This window comes from Rhamphochromis sp. 'chilingali', assembly GCF_963969265.1.
Source record: "Rhamphochromis sp. 'chilingali' genome assembly, chromosome: 20".
NCBI classification, from domain to species: Eukaryota; Metazoa; Chordata; class Actinopteri; order Cichliformes; family Cichlidae; genus Rhamphochromis; species Rhamphochromis sp. 'chilingali'.
The window spans coordinates 28,453,918-28,468,662 of NC_137947.1; the positions used below are offsets into that span (position 1 = coordinate 28,453,918).

Consider the following 14,745-nt stretch of genomic DNA (forward strand, 5'->3'; position numbering starts at 1 on the left):
AAATAGAAATGAGGTTATTTGTATTTATTAAATAGACCAAATTGTTCAATTTGATGTGTTAATACACCCAGATCTATCAGATTGTGCCATTTGGATAGAAGAACTCCATGTGGACTTCCCCCCCCCCCCCCCCCCCCCCCCCCCCCCGACTACAAGCATTATCACTCACAACTAAACTCCGAGTACTGTGTGTTACATTCCACCTGACAGTGTGTATATTTTGGAGACGACTCAAACTCTCCGCTCACTGAGAATGTTTAAAAAAAGAACAATTGAATAATTCAGTCCTGTGATATAACTGATTTGCATTTTTGATATGACCGACGCTGCGCGAACATCTGTCTTCTGACTCTGTCGGCCACATGTGCCGTCGAGTATGCATTTCCAGTTTCCTCAACAGCCGTGGCTTGAGAACTCCAAACATCCTCTCTCTTTGATCTTACATTATTCAGCATTCAACAACGCTCATCGTGTAGGAAAGTAAAGCAAAGAGCAAAGCTCATCTGGGACCCTGACAGAGCAGCTGCTGCCAGTGACAGCCCAGGCTCAGCTGATATCCTTCAACACACCCAACTGGACAATCTCAAATAGGGAAAGCTACTTAAGCTACTGCAGCATGCCCATCTACAAGCTGCTCTGCATCCCAACCCCACCACATCTCCCTCTTTCCATTTAATGCTCTGACTACATCAGCGTCATATCTGCTGTCACTGATGCTTGTTCTGTTCTGCGCTTTGTTCTCAACTTTTTTTTCCACTGGCAACACCTGCAGCACTTTATCTCCCTCCCTCTGGAGGAATATGAGTTCCCAATGCTCCCGCAAATACATGAACTTGAATGCATGAAAACTTGGTTTGCTATCTAAAAAAAGACACGTCTACATCAACTTACATGGAACCTGCTGAATGCTATTACGCTTAATGATTCTTGTTCATGTATATCGCATGTTTGCTCATGTATTTGGAGGTTTGAGAGATTGGCAGTGAAGCATTTTGCCTCTCTCTCCAAATACTAGAGCCAAACATGTGACAGATCGTTACACTTATTTCTATTTCTTCAAATTAGGGGAGTTCCTGGACTAATCTGATAGTTCTTTAGGTGACAGAGAAAACACTAAGAATATTCGAGTGGTCTAAAAGACAGAAGACACTTAAAACTGAGCAGATTGTAAATGCACAGTTTCCTGCGTAACCATATGTAACCATTCTGACCAGTATAATGCTGGTTAGTGCGGTCATAATCGGTTTACTTTCCACCTGTGCTCGATTATGACTTCCATTCAGATAGAGTGGGAGAGAAGGTAGTAGGAAGTGGGATGATGACATCTTCAAACGGGTAACTGTTGTTGTAGATTAATACTATAAGAATAATATGTTTAACCGACCAGTATTTCTGGATATGACTGGACATGCGCATGCCTGTTTTAACACAGTGTTAGCTTATAATGTGCGATTAATCACCATTTAAACTACTACAATCACAGTTAAGGTCAAATACAACAGTTGTCATGTCTTTTAGAGCTTTTTTCTTGGAGGTCAGAGGGTCGAAAAGTCTGGACAAGTGAAATACATCAATTTCAAAGTCATGATGTTAAAAAAAAGGAGACAATTAGTATCCACAAACATGAAGAGATGGATTTTTTTGGGTGAGTATTTCACATTTTGCTGCTATGCGGTGGTAGCTGACGGAAGACACTAAAAGAACAGAGAAAGTGAGAAAGAAAGCTACTGAAATAAAGACATAGACAACAATGCTTTAGCTGGGGGAGAATTGCAAATCACAATCTGAAGTAAGTACAGAACAATTTAGGACCTGTGGTTAAACTCACGTGCAGTATTTCCCATTCAAATTTGGCTGGTTTGTGTAACTTAGCTTGAGTTCTGCTGTGTTTTCTCAGAGTGAACCCTAGTGATTGTGGTGATGTACTAACTGAACTTTCCTCTGGTATCACCACCTTGTCAAACTTTACATCTCCAGCAGCACTACTCTCTAAGCCTCAAAGACTTAGTCTACATTCCTTCCTGCCTGTCATGTTCTGCTTGTCATCAGTCTTACTCCTTCAGCCCCTTTGCCATCAGCATCGCCTAGCAACTGATGACTGCTGCCTGGCAACAGTGTTAGACTTGGTGTCTTACACTAGGGAAGGAGTCAGGGTTGGAGGTTGGCAGCGGTAGAAAGGTTGCTCCTCTGTCATGTCCTTATGACCCCAAAAGTTAGACTTAAGTAGGCCAATGCTTGCATCGTACTCCGAGCTCTTTTACCTTTTTTGGCTTTCAAAGTCAGGAACATATTGACAGATAGTCTCTGATATTTGTTGAGATGCAGCACACTAGTATCAAATGTTACCTTGAAGATTAAATGCCTGAAGAATTTTGTGAATAAATCTGAACATCATCTCCCTGCCATGAATGAATTAAATCTCTGAATCCTGAAGGATATCTGGATGCAGATTCATTTGTAACATTGTCTGAAGAACACTGGCCTGGTGTTCTTCAGCTCAGTGTTGATGTTCAACACTTTTATGCTCGGCAGCGCCAAGCTTGCTTGCATTTTCATGCAAATGCATCCACAGTGTTTCAAGTAATTTGGCAAATGAATAGTCAGACAAACCAAGTAATCACATTACATCCTGGGTGAGTGAAGGAGGTAAACATAACTGCAAAGCTAAGTTATGTTTATCTAAAATGTAGATATTTATTGTTGCAAGGATTTTAGTCCAGAGGGCCCGGTGGCGCCAGTGTCCGGCAGCCTCGCCTCTGTCAGTGCGCCCCAGGGTGGCTGTGGCTACAATGTAGCTGCCATCACCAGTGTGTGAATGGGTGGATGACTGGATGTGTAAAGCGCTTTGGGGTCCTTAGGGACTAGTAAAGCGCTATACAAATACAGGCCATTTACCATTTACCATACTGGCATGATATACTGGAAATGTTTTGGCTCCACATCCATGATGTGAAGCTCAGACTCCTCAGGCCAGGCAATCTAATCTTCCTTTTTTGGTTTTGGTGAGCATGTGCAAATTGCAGCCTCGCTTTCCTGTTCCTAGCTGACAGGATTGGTACCCGGTGTGGTCTTCTGCTGCTGTTGTTGCCCATCTGTTTCAAGGTTTGATGAGTTTTACCTTCAGAGGTGCATGCTCACCTGCATACCTTGACTGTAATGAGTGGTTATTTGAGTTACTATTAGCTTCCATCAACTCAAAGAAGTCTGCCAGTTCTCGTCTGGCGTCTGCCATCAGAAAGGTATTTTCACTCGGAGAACAGCTGCTCACTGGGCATTTTCCTCTATTTTTGGACTATTTTCTATAAACCCTACTGAAAGTTGTGCAAGAAAATCAGAGTAAATTAGCTTTCTCTGAAATACTGAGACCAGCCCATCTGGCACCAATGATTATGCCACGTTCAAAGTCACTATATCACCTTTCTTTTTTTTATTGTGTGCTTTTTTTGTGTGTGGCTTTATTTTGAGCCCCTACTCTATTAACCTATTTCTATTCTGATGCTCAGTTTGAACTTTGAACAGCAGGCTGTTTGACCATATTCCCATGCATAAATGTGCTGGTTTCTGCCATATAAGCAGCTGAACAGGTATACCGAACAAAGTATTTGGTTGGTTAGTTTATGTTGCATGTATTTGGTTAATACGATTTTTTATCAATAAATTATCAATAAAGAACTCACTAAATTGTTGTGTGTCCTGGAGGAGGCCATAGTCAGTGTTTACTTGTAATTTTATTTTATTTTTTTGCTGTTGTTATTGTTTCTTGTTCTGTTTCATATTAATGTTAATATTTAGTCAACACAAAAGTGAGGTGACCCACTACTATCAGTATACGGTATCCCGTGTGCCGACAAGTCTGTGTTGAGCATGTGCATCTTAAGCATCATGACTGCAATTGCAGTAGATCACAAACACACAGGCACATAAACTTACTGTATGCCACTGCAGAGAAACAACAAGGAGCAGAGTCCCAGCAGGCAATATAGCTTTAGAATCCATTTACGAAACACAGAGGGAAAAGGAAAATTAATATTTCCTGCAGAAAAACCTAATGAGACCTCTTTGTCACTCTCTACTGATCTCCCTCTCAATCACTTTCAATGATGTAACTGGTCCATTAGCGAACACTCCACTTTACTAATCAATTTATCACCCCACAACCACTCCATTTCTCCTCTCGCGACCTCTGGATAACTCCCTTTCTGCCTTCTCTCTCACAGTCTCTCCAACATACCGTAAAAATGCAATTAGTTACAGATTAGATGTACCAATGTTAACTTTTCACCTCTGGTTCAACATTCTGTTAATAGGAGGCCCAATTGAAAAGCTCCACAAGTATGAAGAGAAATTTCAAAATAAAATTTTCTACAAAAAAAATGATTTGCAATATCACTGTATTTTGCTAATTTGCGTGCACATATCACTCAGTAGTTACATCTCCACAACAATAGAATAGAATAGAATAGCTCTTTATCGTCACTGTTGCAAGAACAATGAAAGGCAGTTTGGCATCTCTCCATGTGTGTGAAATACACGGTTAGTGTCCAGGGTGCGAGGGGTCTTTGATGATGATATTGACTTTCTGCTGAAGTCTGCCAGTTTAAATGTCTCCGAGGGGGATTAGTGAGGTGCCAATTGCCCACTCTGCTGCCCTCACCACCCGCTGCACTTTCCTCTTGTTGTCCACAGTACAGCAGTTGAACCTGAGTGTGCAGCAGTAAGTCAGAAGGGTCTCGATGGTGGAACGGTAGAAGTTCACTAGCAGTCTCTGGGGTAACTGGGCATGACGCAGTTTCCTGAGTAAGTACAGCATTTGTTGTGCTTTCCCTACCTGGTGGGAAATGTTTGTGGACCAGGTAAGGTCGGCCGAGATGTGGACTTCGAGGAACTTAATTCCTTTCTACCCTTTCTACCTCCTCCCCATCAATGTAGAGGGTAGAGTGCTCAGATCGCCTTGTTCTCCTGAAGTCGGTTACCATCTCCTTGGTCTTGGCTGTGTTCAGATGCAGGTTGTTGTTTTCACACCATTGCTTCAGATGCTGAACCTCCTCTCTGTAGCTGAAACATTGTTGTTCTCGATCAGTCCTAGGATGGTGGTGTCATCAGCAAATTTGCTGATGGGTTAGGGTCTAAAGTCCGAGACTGAAGAAGTCACTTGGATGAGTGATGAAACGTTTCTCCCACAAAACGCTACGTCCAGATGAACAGAATCAACTTTTGGAGATTTACTTTCCTGGATGATTGAGAATGCATCAAGATATTCAGGTATTGCTACAAATCACCCAAACTGGCAGAACTGGCATTTCGAAACAAATTAATGCACAAAGCTGTAAAGGATGTCACCGTGGCTACATCCATCCGGTGGTGTAATAATTTCAGATTTTCATTGCATGATAGCAAATATAATTCACAAAAACAATAATATTGCAAAATTGATTGAAAATCTGAAAAATGGATGCGATCGGTCAAAATCATCCTCAGCTTCATTTTATTTACTTAGCTGAAGCAAACATCAGATATGCAATGCTCAGTTTTTATACTGCAGTAACTCAGTCAGGCCGTGCACAAACTGAAGTCACACCTGTAAATCAAAGCTCAGTGTAGAGCCACACAGTTGCAGTGCTATGGTTAGCTTACACTACTCAAAATGGAGAAGAAAAATCACTGCAAGAGAAGACAATAAATCAATAATTAAACTAAGTATTAATTCATCAACAGCTTGCCCGTCTCCAATGCTTCACTCAACACTGTAACAACAGCCTAACTATACTTTTGTATATGACTAAGGAAGCAGGTTTGCTGCGGGAAGTACCTCGCTCCACAAGTGAGAAGTTGCTGCAGCAACAGAAAAGTGAACCGGTTAGTGGTTGTCAGCTTACTTTAGTCAGGCATAGTGTGGTTGCAGAGTAATGGTTACTGAAAGGGAAGAGAACCACGATAAATTGGAAAGTGATTCTGCTGCCCTAACTGGGCTGGGCTGATTATTTTGTCATGTGCGAATATTTGACATATCAGTTCTTCATTTTTATATATCTTGAACCTTATGTCCATCTTTTACATGCAGTCTATGGGGCCTCAGCATTTAGTCAAAGCATCAACGATTATAGTCTTGTTGCAAGTGTAAGTACTAGTTCTGTATATCACATCAGCATCTGCACTCCTTCTCAACTACACTGTTACATCTTTGTTTTGCAGTGAAACATACAGCAACACGTAGGAGTACAAGATTACAGCTCGAGGCTCTCTCGAAGCACTGTGTCTCATATCTTAAATGATGAGGTGATCTCTGAGTTTACAGTCAAACTCTGATTGCATCATTTAACTTATATCGAAGAAGAGCGCTGGCTGCACAATATCATTGTCATAGAAACACATAGGGAATCTGACACATCTATTTCCTAATGTAATGCTGCAAATTCTGTGCAGTGACAGGGTGACTCACTCCTGACTTCACGTTCTCACTGAGTAACAAAAACAAAAAAGAGAAGTAACTTAGAACTAAACACACATATCTGTTGGTTCATCTAACACCAACATTGTTTTTACATTCTCTTTGTTCCTCTATTCCTAATTCCAAATAATTGTCATTTTTAAAGTGTATGCTGCATTATAGAGCAAAAACCTACGTTCTCTTAATACAAATGGAGCACTATGCTTACATTATTGCTTTCACTTTCCTTTCACTTAATACCCACTAAAAGCTCAAAAACTGCACATTAAGATGATTGGAGAAAGGATGTGAAACTATAATGACGATCAGTATGAGTGCAGTCATTTAACAAAGGCTGTGCAGACTGTTCTGGGTTTTTTTATATTAGATATTTTTTTCCTTAATCTGATGGACTTTTATAAATCAAGAGGTTCAAACTTTTTTGTTTAACGACCATTTTAAAAAATGAAATAAAAAATAGCAGCTTTTTGCTGATGTTTTTACAATTTTGCCATCATTCTGTGTTTCTGGGAGACTTTACACATCATTATTTTACCTATTTTACCTCTATCAGAAAAACTATATGGACTGTAATTTCTTTTTTTATGACAGTTTAAATTTTAGGAAGGCTTTGAGTTGTGCATACTTAGGGCATCTCTTTAAGTGACAAAGCCAAAGCTGTCTTCTACACTTTACATGCACTCATTCCCTTCTTCTGACTGTGCCTTTGCTAGCACTTAAAATAATATTGTTAGGTTGTTTTTAACTATATTCACTGCATGTTACAATTCGAGTATTTTATTTTAAAACTACATAACATGTGTTTGTCTCTATGCAATACAACCAGAAAGTCCAAAGGATGTACCCTAACAACACAACAAGGAGGGCCAAAGTGGTATACTTGAGCTCCTGCAGTTAGAAACTTTAACTTTTTAACTGTTTCTAGCTGCATGATAAGAGACCGTGCCTCAAGAGTTGGGAGTTGGGAGTTCGCGTTGTAATCGGAAGGTTGCCGGTTCGAGCCCCGGCTCGGACAGTCTCGGTCGTTGTGTCCTTGGGCAAGACACTTCACCTGCCGCCTACTGGTGTTGGCCAGAAGGGCCGATGGCGCTTCTGTCAGTCTGCCCCAGGGCAGCTGTGGCTACAACTGTAGCTTGCCTCCACCAGTGTGTGAATGTGTGTGTAAATGGGTGGATGACTGGGTGTGTAAAGCACTTTGGGGTCCCTAGGCGGGACTAGTAAAAGCGCTATACAAATACAGGCCATTTACCATTTAATGGTGTAGTCTATGCTTTTATTTTAGCTCTGGCATACCTTTGAATTGTACTTACATATTTAACTTCACAAATATATCACTACTAGCGTTGTTATTACAAAATGCAAAGAGACCTGCCATCTTCAGAAGTTTTCTGATGACTCTGCGGTGGTTGGATGCATCAGCAGGGATGATGAGACAGAGTACCGGGCTGTGGTCGACTCCTTTGTCACGTGGTGTGAGCAGAATCATCTGCAGCTCAACGTGGCAAAGACCAAGGAACTGATCGTGGACTTCAGGAAGACCAGGAAACACTTGACCCCTGTTTCAATCCAGGGGGTCAGTGTTGACATTGTGGAGGACTATAAATACCTTGGAGTACACATTGACAATAAACTGGACTGGGCTAAAAACACCACAGCACTTTACAGGAAGGGCCAGAGTCGTCTCTATTTTTTGAGGCGACTGAGGTCCTTCAACATCTGCCAGAAAATGCTGAGGATTTTCTATGAGTCTGTGGTGGCCAGTGCGATCCTCTATGCTGTTGCATGCTGGGGGAGCAGGCTGAGGGTCGCAGATGCCAACAGACTTAATAAACTGATCCGTAAGGCCAGCAATGTTGTGGGGATGGAGCTGGACTCCCTCAAGGTGGTGTCGGAGAGGCGGATGCTGTCCAAGATAAAGACAATGTTGGATAACACCTCCCACCCACTCCATGACATGTTGGTCAGTCACAGGAGCTCGTTCAGTGAGAGACTGAGATTACCGAAAAGCACCACTGAACGACACAGGAAATCATTCCTGCCTGTGGCCATCTCCCTGTACAACGCATCCACTTAACACACTGTTTGCTGCTACAACTACACATGTTTCTTTTCCAAATATTTATTTATAAGTGACTTATGTATGTATGTATGTATATATATGTATATATTGTACTATTCTTAGTTAGCGTATTGTCTGTCTTGTCTTAATGTTGGTTTAAAATGGAGCACTGTAACAAAAAATAATTTCCCCCAGGGATCAATAAAGTATTCTGATTCTGATTCTGATTCTGATTCTGAAAATAACAAATGATTGAACTGTCATTGCATATTTATGTATCCTATTACTCTGTCCCATCTTAAAGATAGTGTTATTAATATCCTATTTATCTTCAATATTTGTTATATGAGCTTATTTGAATTTTTTGATATAATTTATTAAAGTTTATAAAACATGCTGCAAATATGTAGAAGGACTTTGCACACATGCAAGGTGTTTTAATACATCTGAATGTGGCAACACTGGTTTTCTGCAATACAAGGAGGAGAAGGTGTGAATGTAGCAGCAGCTGTGAGAGTCAGAGTGACTTGACAAACACAGGCTTTTGCCTCAAAATACATCATCATCATCATCACTTTACACTGAAAGCTCCTGCGATAGTTACACAGCAGCTCTTAACAAGAGATAAGTGAGACCGAGAGCAGTCGCTCTGTGTTACATACATGACAGACCCCGCTGAGCTTCATAAAACAGTTTCACTGAGTTCTTACCTTCACTGGAAGATCCTGATAGGTCAATAACAACATACACCTTCCCCTCTGGTTCCAGGTCAATCTGCAGAGAGAAAGGTAATGAGGAATAAAATAAGAAAAAGACAAAAAGAAGGCAAATACAAAAAAAAATTAGACAAACTCTTACTAAATGATGCCAAATTAGCAGCTCATGCTGCAGTGTACTCATAAGAGTCAACTTAATTCCTTTTATACTAAATGAAACTGAATTATTTCCTGAAAATAAGAAAATGATTCTTTAATAAATAATAATTTATTAACAATGCTTCTCTACTTTTTTACGTGTCAGGACCATTCACTCATCCTACACAGTTTTCCAGGGGTCCATAAAGGACAACACGCATAAAAAAATCACAATCCCCCAGAATAAAAACATTTAGAGATAAGATAAGATAGATAGAGATACAAAGCATTGCAGTTATGAAAAGCATTAAACAAAAGACATGCAAATATGTAAAACATGTCATTTTTCTCAAAGTATCATTGCACGTTTAAGGAAATTGGTGTTTGCAAGGATGTTACGAGGCAGCTAAGGCAGCTAGTTAGCAGAGTCAATAAGAGTAGCTTATGTAATGTTTTGGTTGTTTATTGTATTGTATTTATGCTTTGTTTTTTTTTAATGATAGTATTAAATGGGGTTTTTTATATACTCCTGATAGAACAATGAGTCATTGCAAACCTGATGCAAAAATAATATCTATCAAAATATGAAGCTGCTAGACTCGCAGAGAGAAAACAACTGCGATAGATATTTCTGATTATACTGCCCAGCGCTATCTATGTTGGTTAGATATCCTGAGTAAGCGGAAAATCACACTGAATGAGGCCCGTAGATTCATGTGGTAAATGGTAAATGGCCTGTATTTATATAGCGCCTTTACTAGTCCCTAAGGACCCCAAAGCGCTTTACTTATCCAGTCATCCACCCATTCACACACACATTCACACACTGGCGATGGCAAGCTACATTGTGCTCAGATAACTCTTAAGTGGTGTGACTCAGCAATTTATAACAATCAGGCGCTATCAGTTTTAAAATGCATGAACTTCATGCAGCAGTAAGACCATTTAAATATATATGATATAATTCCAATGAAAAATTATTTAAATGAAGAAGTGAGAAGATGGGGGACACAGGTTAGTCTGGTAGGGATTTAAGCCCCGATTAGGGTGCGTCTTTGACCAAACGGTACATCTTACAAGACCATCCTCCAGACAATGCCTGCAAGTGAAGCCAGAAGCAGAAGGTTGCCCAGGCTGCAGCGGACTTGCGTGCCTCAGGAGACCAACATGGAAACCACAGGGCGAGTGAGCTAAAACCAGCTGCAAAGTTGTTACTCTGACAAGCGAACAGGGCAAGAGATGCAAAGTGAGATGTAGACAAAGGAAACCATTAAAAATCCTTGCACAGCTTCACCTGAAGGCACCTTGTGAGTGTTGCATCCTCTAAACACATCTTGTTGGCTGAGGACTCTCTTTTAGGCTGGAACTGAGCTAAACATCAAGTGAATTCTAACTTTCGGCAGGGTCAAAAGTGCAATCAAGTAAAAGAAAGAGGTGCACTGACTCACAACACAAGGGGAAAAAAACACGAGTTTCCTAGAATTACTAGTTTTATTCCAATACCGCTGGAAACCAAAACTGCAAATTAAATTAAAATACAATTTTCCAGCCACCCAGCCCTACCAACAACTTCCCAGATTTGATACCATCTGAATTTGAAAACGCATAAAAAATCTAGACTTTTAGACAAGGGGCACGTGGTCTGATGGAAAACTGCTTCTTATTCTGCTATCACTATGCACCATCACTGCAAGCTAATTAGCAGAGATCAGTGGAGCAAGAACAGGGGGTGCATTACCCTGCTCTGCCTTCCCTTCTTCAAAGTTTCAGTCACCTTGTCTCAGTTACAGTTAGAGTGGCAGGTATGTAAATGTGAGGTCTGTTTTGTCAAATGTTTTTGCATGCTATGTTGCTCTCTTGCATGCACAATTATGCAATGAAAAAACACAAACCCTACCAAAAGAAGTTTTAAATAGGGGATCATTCAAAGGACAGCCCTATGATGTGATTGTTTCACATGTGGTTTTCACAGTATTTTCCGTTATGTGCTTATGGTATTGGAAAAAAAAAAAGCAACGCAACCAAAAAATTTTTACCAACCTGTGAGAAACCGTACAACCTGTTGGGCAAGACACACTGGCAATGTGGCAAGAAAGTTCAAGGAAAAAACTGCTGTGGCGTGCAGTTGAGATTGACACATATCCTGTCAGACACCCACACGTCAAATATATACCTCACAAACACTCACAGCCACACTCTCACACGCATAAGACCCATATGCAAATATCGAGGAGTCTGAATGGTTTTAGGGAGAAGTTGAGGGAAGTGGAGATTATTGAGTGCCTGCACGTGTGTGTGCATACAGTATAAATCAAAGCATGTATGTCTGCGCCTTAGCACACTTGAGCAATATGATGAAAGTGGGTACTGGCTGAAGGGTTCACTGAGTTTCTACCAGCAGATTGTACCACCCACGGTGGTGATAATCCCAATGTGAACACACACATTCACACATTCACACGCACACCGTGAACAGCAGTAAGCGAAGACTCGTGCAGTGAAGGCGAACAGGCGTGGGTTCAGTAATGTATACAGTAAGAGATGGAAAGCAAAGAGAGGGAGACGGATGAGGGGGAGGACAGAGAAAGTTTGTTGGCTCGTTCCAGTACGACAGTGAAGGAGAAAGAGGAGGGGGAAGAGGGTAGCACTCTTCCTGATCTTTTTTTTTTTTTTGCAGTTGTAGTTGTTAAAACACATTTTATATCCAGTACTTGTTCCTGGAATGGCACTTCTTTTTCTTTCCCCGCTTAATGGATCTTCATCATTAGGCAGGACAGTACACTGTGAACATTTTGAGGTTTAACAAGATAATTATTCTCATCCATCTGCATTTTCTAGAAGAACAAACGGAAGGAAGGAAGTCATTGTGGCAGATGGACAGATGAGAGAGGCAAAAAATTACCATGAAACTGACAGAGGAGGGACAGTTGCATTCTGGTGACAAGACTGAACGATCTATAAACAACAAAATTACTCAGATTTGGGCTGTTTTTGTTGCCTCTGTCTATCAAGCAAAGAAAGTGTGTTGTCTTTGTGACAGATATGGAAAGAACATGTAGGTGTACTGACAAGTGTATTGGGGATGTGTTGTTTTTCTAAACCCATACACACTAAAATTATCCAGGGGAAAAATGTTTTATAGAGAGGGATTGACATTAAGTGTAGTTATAAGTCAGGCAGATTGTTTGGAAGCAGTAAAGCAGGCCAATGATAGCTGTTTTTGATGAATAAAATGGGCTGTTTCCCATAACTGCTACAGCACCAGAAGTCTTTTTGCAACCAGAAGTATAACAATCTGGCTGTTCATCCACCCATCCACCTTTGCTTATTCAAGCCTGGGTCATGGAGGTAACAGTTCCTTTAGTAACCTTCCTTTTCCCGGCAAACAAGGTGTTCTCAACCCACCTGAGAGATCAATGCAAAAAGCAGAAACCAGATCCTGAGAAAGTGCAAACCTTCCATCACTTGGTTACTCTGTTAAAATGGCGTTCATTCCCCTTTTCATACATTTTTTGAACAGAACTGGTGACTAAAGGCAGCCTTGGTGGAAACCAATGCAACTGGGAATGGCCTGTAGCAATATACCCCTACTATATACCCCACCACAAGATACCCCATACTCTCAAAACACCCCAACACACCCACATACATTCTCAAGGGGATAAACAGTTTATCCAGCATTCTGGATAGGACAATAACCAGATTGCTCCTCCTGAGTCCGAGGTTTAACTAATGGATAGACTCTCTTCTACGGGACTCCGGTACAGATCTTCCTAGGGAGGCTGTGGATTGTGATCCCCCTTTAAAACTCTCTGTTCCACCTTCTTAAAAAGGCAAACCATCCAATGGTCTGCCAATCCAGAGGAATCGTGCCAGATCTCTGTGCAAGGATGGGTCAACCAAGACAACCCCACAACATCAAGAGGGTTAAGGAACTCAGGCCGAATCTCATTGACCCCAGGGCCCCTTCTACTTGGGTGGATGAGAGTTGTTTAACTATCTCAGTGACATCACCCCTAGTGATGGATAAGGTACCCCCCACATTCCTAGAGTGCTTCCTCCATGGAAGCAGTTGAGGAGATCATCCAAGTATTCCTTCCAACACCCAACTATATCCACAGTGGAAGTCAGCAGTGCTCCATCCCCGCTGCACATAGTGTGACCAGATGATTTTCTCCTCCCTAATCATCTGATGGCTTGCCAGAATTTCTTTGAGGGCAGCCAAAAGTCCTGCTCCAGGGCCTTAACAAACTCCTCACACACCCAAGTTTTTTTTATGAAGGTCCATGCTGGTTATTTGGGATGTGCCTGACGAGGCCCAGCAGGCAAAGGCCAGGTAACCAGGCACTCTCTCTAAACCCCTTAAAGACCAATCACCTGCAAAGTTAAAATTACCAATTACTGTTTGGCATGTAGTTGGCAAATGTTTGCAGACATTTTCCAGCCCATTCTCACTCCTGAGGCGTAATATATTGACGATTTGTCAAGTCCCGAGGCATTCCCGGGGAACGCGAAAGGTGACCTTCCACATTCTTATGCTATGCACCGGGTTAGGGATGAAATCCAGTAGAATAACGCTCCCGTGCTAATACACATTCCAGCCATGTATTCCCTAACCCTAACCATAACCTTATCCCTAACTTTAACAAGCACTTTAATGATGTTAGATAGTGTTTTCCAAAGCAATTTAAGTAAAAAAAACATTACATGCGTAGAACGGTTCTCATTTTTCCTAATTTTTCCGATCTCGTAACATAGGGACGTGTTGTCACCTGGCGCAAAATGTTGCGCTTTGGGAGTGAAAACGTGTTGCATATTCCATGCAAACTACAGGAAACTGTAGCAATATGCTAACGACTAATCGCATCACTTGCCAACAAATTTTCCCTAGCAATTTGAGATTGTCCATAATTTTTGCCTGGAAAAGGAAGGTGTGGGTAATTTTAGTTCTACATTTACAATAAAAGAATATGTGAAGCCCCAAACTTAAAATCAGAGACCTACACAACAAACATTCAAAAGTATAAACACTGGTGTAGAACCTTAGAATGGAAACAACATCAGAAAAGAAAAAAGCGCTGTGTCCATCAGGACCTCAAAGATCACAGCATACATGCACACAGTGCCTTTGAGGTCACAGCTCTCCATTCATCTACTGCTACTGAGCGTGCTCAAACTCAGGTGCAGATGTCACTAAATATAGATGCTGAAGAGGAAGGAAAAGGCCCTTCAGTGTGCATGTGTGTATGTCCGCTGGTTTTGTTATTATGAATTCACACCCATACACATGGCACATGCTCTAGATTTACTTGTCATCGCGTTCGACTGGTAAAAGGAACATTTTAAGATTAATCAGGGAATAACTTCATCATATGACTTCATAT

The 14,745-nt window shown here is 41.2% G+C and overlaps 1 protein-coding gene across 1 annotated transcript in view; it reads right to left on the reverse strand.

Moving 5' to 3' along the window:
• Positions 1-14,745, reverse strand: part of LOC308388908 (protein kinase C epsilon type-like) — a 99,369-nt gene that overhangs the window by 47,392 nt on the left and 37,232 nt on the right. Inside the window, exon 2 of the mRNA XM_080869886.1 lies at positions 9,218-9,281. Coding sequence (XP_080726012.1) covers positions 9,218-9,281 — 64 coding nt within the window. The remainder of the gene's footprint in view (positions 1-9,217; positions 9,282-14,745) is intronic.